The sequence below is a fragment of the Mus caroli genome, chromosome 16, assembly GCF_900094665.2.
Source record: "Mus caroli chromosome 16, CAROLI_EIJ_v1.1, whole genome shotgun sequence".
Lineage (NCBI taxonomy): Eukaryota > Metazoa > Chordata > Mammalia > Rodentia > Muridae > Mus > Mus caroli.
Window position 1 is genome coordinate 92,151,455 of NC_034585.1, and position 5,733 is coordinate 92,157,187.

Consider the following 5,733-nt stretch of genomic DNA (forward strand, 5'->3'; position numbering starts at 1 on the left):
ACCGTGTTTCACTCCGTGAAATATTACCTTCTCAGTTACAACTTTATCACCACCTTGGGACCAGAGGCTTCCATCCTTCCACTTTGTAGCTCTCTTTTAGAGTAATTTTGTTTGTTGGGGCAGAATTTAAGCCATTTATATTTAATGTACTGCTGTTAGAGGAGAACAGTCATTGCTATGTGGTTTTTTTTTTATGTGAAGCATTTGTTTTTCTCCCTTTCCTTATATTTTTCCACTTTTGGGACTAAACATCTACATTTTAGGGGTGCATACCATGTCCTCTGCTGACCGGTTCACTAGTTAGTATGAAACTATATAGTGTTCACCTTTATTAAACACAATAANTCTACCTATGAAGGACACAATAACAACTTCCCATGTGGCTTAAGAACCCTTTCTCTACTACTGGCCTCCNTCCTATCTGTCATGGTCTTCCTTTTCCATTCATCGGAAACCCCACAATGCATTGCTGCTGTTTATGTTCAGCTACCATCTAAGGATAGTGAAGTCATAAGAAACTGGTGCCAGTCACTCACTGCTTGTGGTGTCCAATCCATGATATGAAGTTTGCTCTTCTTCTCTTCTTTTTACATGTTCCTTCTGTATGCAGGACACCGTTTAGAGTTCCTGCCGTGTGGATGTGCTGGGGATGAATTTGTTCAGGTTTCATAAATGGAAAGTCTGTATTTTGCCATTGTTTTCTGGGTTGATATTTATAATAATCATCTCCTGATTTTCATGAGAAAAGCCCAGGGGAATTTCAGAATAGAACACAGGTTATCTGACTCCTAAATGGTCACATTTCAATCAAAGTGCTTACCTCTCAAGTTTTATTTTTTTCACCTAAATTATGGGGTCTATTGATAACAGAGCACTTAAATTAAATTTAATATAGTTTAGTTTAATTGCTTTACCGTAGGGATGGAAGAGATATGTACAAAGTGCTCAGTGACAACAACTCTAAGCTAAACTCTCATCTTCCTTTTTAACATAGTTGCAATTTAATTAACACCTCTAAAAATTGCATAATTAAATAGATAATTTTTAAAAACCTTCCTGGCTTCTTGCATTTTATAAGGCAAAGACCATATTACTGGTCAAAGACATACTAATTCCAAGCTATCAAGCATTTATTTCCAGTCCTCCATGTAGCTTCATTCTTGCCCTCAAAAAGATATTTTGCAGCCTAGGTTCATAGTGGTTTTGTCAGCAATATAAATATTTTTCAAAATGGAGTTATAGCCCAGTAGTTAAGATATTTTGGCAAATGCCACTCCACTGTTTTCACACTTCCATTATTTCTGATAAGAAATTGGCTATCAAGCTTGTCTTTGTTCCTCTGTATGTAAGGGGTCATTTTCTGACTACTTTTAATATCTCCTATGTATAACTAGTTTTAAATAATTTGATTCAAATGGACCTTGATGTCAGTGTGTGTGTGTGTGTGTGTGTGTGTGTGTGTGTGTGTGTGTGTGTATGCTCCTGAGGTTTGTTGACTTTCTTCATCCTTTTGGTTATGGTTATCATTAAGGAAGTAGGCCCTGGCTCTCAGTAGGTAGTAAGGGGAAAGTAGTTCAGGGTAACAACAGTAAGCTGCTCAAACATGCCACCATGAGAACACAGGCTCTGATTAAAAGGGGGATTAAGGGTTAAATGGGTGGAATCTGGAGCACTGGGGAAGATGCGTGTAAGAGCTATGAGGAACATGCCAAACAGGTAGAATAAGAAGCCGGGCTCTCTGATCAGCAGGCACACAGGAAGCTCTTGAGGATATATGTAGGGCATGATCAACCTTCTTATGTTTTGGCTTTTAATGAGGCTAACTGTAACAGAGTAGATTGTATATAAGGATGGCTTCGAATAAGAATCTTGCATTAGGGAGGCCATCTCAGATCACCCCACAGACAAGAAGTCAAATATGAGGTAACCAAAACAGACTGTAGTAACAACTTNATGAGTGTGATAGTTTTCTCCTGTAGTGGAGCTACAAGCAGATTAACATGAGAATAAAGAGAGTTTAGTATAGTAAACACCACTGGAGATCTATGATGTGTGTGCATCTCAAAGGTGGGTGGTAACACTTCAGAGCAACCAATAGCTGAGGGATTGTCAGTATCAAAGCTGGAGTCAGAGATGGATAGAATGGGGCTTTAATTACTCCTAACTGAGCAGGCATAACATAAACAGTATATGATCATCTCCCTGGTAGGGCCAGAGGGCATGCATAGAGTATGTGCCCTGCCATATAAAAACTGTGGACAAGGGAAACTGAATGGCTTTACTCCTGCCTTGGAAACCCATGTTTCTCTCTCTCTCTCTCTCTCTCTCTCTCTCTCTCTCTCTCTCTCTCTCTCTCTCTCTCTCTCTCCCCACTCTGGAGATAGTGAATCTGGGGTTACCTTTGCAGGTTCATTACTGATAACCAGGAGCATTTTAGGTGCTTGGGCCATGCACAATCTGGATCCTGTCTCTTTTATCATCAAGACAGAAGAATCAACATTTTTTGTATTTCCTTAAATATATTTTTACCTATTTCTCACTGTTTAGAGAATTCTAACAACACATATATTGCTCTTGAAATCTGTTGGCTTTGCTGGAACATCTCCTGTAGAGCATGGCCTCACTCTTGCTTTCCCCTCATCTAGGAGTCTGTGAACAATCTCTGCAGTCAGTACGAGGAGAAAGTGCGGCCCTGCATTGACCTCATCGACTCCCTGCGGGCTCTGGGTGTGGAGCAGGACTTGGCCCTGCCTGCCATCGCTGTCATTGGGGACCAGAGTTCAGGGAAGAGCTCTGTGCTCGAAGCATTGTCTGGAGTGGCCCTCCCTAGAGGCAGTGGTGAGAGATCAGTGTCTATTGCTTTGCTAGGCTACGGGCCCAGGAACTTCAAGTGTAGAAACAGGTCCCCTCCCAGTTTGGAGACATAGCAAAATAAAGGTCAAGGTGCTCTTACTTTTGGGCTTGTGGTTCAGCTTCTTCCTCCTCTCACAAGGGCACCAGGTTCAGGGTCCGTCACTTGGGTTTCATCCTTACAACTTCTGAAGCCCTCCATCAGCTTATATTACCTCTTTTTGGGCTCTGTATCCAACAGAGTCACTCCAAGTGTTGGGGCCAAACACATGTGCTGAGGGTGGGGCAGCTTTCAGTCCATTACACTCTCCCATTGCACATTTTGAGAGTCACATGAAACCTGAGTTTGCAGGAGCTCTGACTGAGTGGGTCAGTTCCCAAACCCCTTCCTTTGAGGTGACTGCTCCCTTCAGAGAATAGACTGGTGTCCAGGTTAATGTTGCTGTATAAATTCTATGGCTGAGGCAGTCATTGGGCACCCAGGGTACCAACTGGTTCAGGAACCCAGGTGAAATGCCATAGACATGACAAGAGTTGAAAGGAGATCGTAATACGAGGCATGATGAAGTGACCTGAGGGACACAATCACCAGGATGTGTAAGCTAGTAGGACATGTCAGGTATGTTAAAGGTTCTACCAAGGTCCCTATGGAGCTGAGAGTGCCACACTAGGAAGAACCCTCCTAAGGGTTCCTTAGTTATCAGCCTAAATGAGTTGGTAGATTTTACCCCAAATATATATCCATGACCTGGGTTCTTGTTCCCAAAATATAGACCTGAGGTCACCCTGGACAGGCAGCATCAGAATGAAGCCAGATATTTCCTTTCTCAGCATCTCTTCAGATGAGAGTGTGAAGGTGTGGGCACCTCTAGTCTAAGGCCCCATATTGGTGTGTGTAGCAGAACACTGGATTAACATGGACCTCGTCTTATAGGTATTGTCACCAGATGCCCTCTGGTGCTGAAATTGAGGAAGCTGAATGAGGGAGAGGAGTGGAGAGGCAAAGTCTCCTATGATGACATCGAAGTGGAGCTCTCTGATCCTTCAGAGGTGGAAGAGGCCATCAACAAGGGTCAGTATCCTGTTTCTCCCTCCTCCTCTGACTGTCTGTCAACACTGTGTCTTGAGTCAGTGGAGAAATGCTGAGTCTTTCTGTCAGGACCTTACTCCCTTCAAAGCTGTTGTCACCTAGGACCCCTGCACAGAAGAGGCTTCGAATTCCTTCTCTGTGGCTGTGGCACAATTCCTCACAGAATGCCCTACAGGAGGATTTAATTCTATCCTGGATTCAGAGGGTTGTGTCCATGGTCACCTTTTCCTATGATCCTGGGAGGAGCACCATTGTGACAAGAACAAGTGAAGCAGACAGGAAACAGAATGCCACAGAAAGGGCCAGAAATAAGACATATGGACTTGTCCCCAATAACCTACTTTCTCTAGTGTAGTCCCACCTCCTAAAGTGTCTAGAAGCTCAAAATATGACCAGCTGAGGACCAACCCAACTTTTCAGCGCAGGAGCCTGTGGGGTCACTGCATCACCAAGACATGCTTTTCCAGAATTCTCTGGAATAAGATCCTTTCCATCTGCCCTCTTGTCTCCTTATCCTACCCCACCAAGCTTGACTAGGCTATCTTTTTCCTCCTTTCCAGGTCAGAATTTCATTGCTGGGGTAGGCCTGGGGATCAGTGATAAGCTCATTAGCCTGGATGTCAGCTCCCCAAATGTCCCAGACCTGACTCTCATTGACCTGCCTGGAATTACCAGGGTGGCTGTAGGCAACCAGCCTGCAGACATAGGACNCCAGGTGAGACTTTAGACCCTACTCTGACACACTGGGCTGCAGGGGTGCTGGAGTATGTCCAGGGCTATGTCTAAGAGAGACCTTGTAGAATTGGGAGTAAGACTGGATAGGTAGGCTTTACCACAACCTCCACATTTGATGGAGACCGGGAGACAGATGGATGCAGTCCATGGAGGTCAGGGCCTGAACCTTGAAGCAAGTGGATAGTCAGGACCATCTCTCTCTGGATCCTGTCTCCATAATTAAGAGTCACCATCTAATTTATTACAGATCAAGAGACTCATCAAGACATACATCCAAAAACAGGAGACCATCAACCTGGTGGTGGTCCCCAGCAATGTGGACATTGCCACCACAGAGGCTCTGAGCATGGCTCAGGAGGTGGACCCTGANGGGGATAGGACCATAGGTAAGGAGAGTGGGAGATGACAGTGGTGTGTGATGCAAGTGAGATACATCTTCTGGATCCAGATAGACCATGTTCAGGGTCTAAATGAGGCCAGAGACAGGGAGCCTCCTCATCTCATCTCCCTGGTAGAAATGGCCTGGAGGAAATTATATCTACTGAGACTCATTGGGCCAGGAGCCATGGTAAAGTCCATGGCAGAGTGAAGAATGAGCAACTGTTGTCTGGGTGGTGGCCATGGAGAGGTGCTGAGGCATATGCAGATGACAGAGGGGCTTGACTGTCTTCACAAGGCCACGTACACAAGTCTCTGTTTGTGGGTTTCCATCTTGCATGGGTTTTGTATAGATCATGTCTGCCTCAGCCAAGGAGACCCTGGTGGCCAATGAGAGCTGAGCTTCCTGCTATCTCAGAACAGTGTGTGTCCTCTGATCTCANTGCCTGTCCTTCAGGGATCTTGACCAAGCCCGATCTGGTGGACAGAGGTACTGAAGACAAGGTCGTGGATGTGGTGCGGAACCTGGTGTACCATCTGAAGAAGGGCTACATGATAGTCAAGTGCAGAGGTCAGCAGGACATCCAAGAGCAGCTGAGCCTGACTGAGGCGCTTCAGAATGAGCAAATCTTCTTCAAGGAACACCCTCATTTCAGGTGCCTCTGCCATACTGTCCTGTG

The 5,733-nt window shown here is 45.0% G+C and overlaps 1 protein-coding gene across 3 annotated transcripts in view; it reads left to right on the forward strand.

Moving 5' to 3' along the window:
• LOC110311359 (interferon-induced GTP-binding protein Mx2) overlaps positions 1 to 5,733 on the forward strand; it is a 32,645-nt gene that overhangs the window by 15,784 nt on the left and 11,128 nt on the right. For all 3 annotated transcript variants that reach the window (XM_029470681.1, XM_029470680.1, XM_029470679.1), the window contains exons 3-7: positions 2,646 to 2,838; positions 3,785 to 3,922; positions 4,501 to 4,655; positions 4,923 to 5,061; positions 5,511 to 5,709. In XM_029470681.1, the coding sequence (XP_029326541.1) occupies positions 2,646 to 2,838; positions 3,785 to 3,922; positions 4,501 to 4,655; positions 4,923 to 5,061; positions 5,511 to 5,709 (824 nt within the window). The remainder of the gene's footprint in view (positions 1 to 2,645; positions 2,839 to 3,784; positions 3,923 to 4,500; positions 4,656 to 4,922; positions 5,062 to 5,510; positions 5,710 to 5,733) is intronic.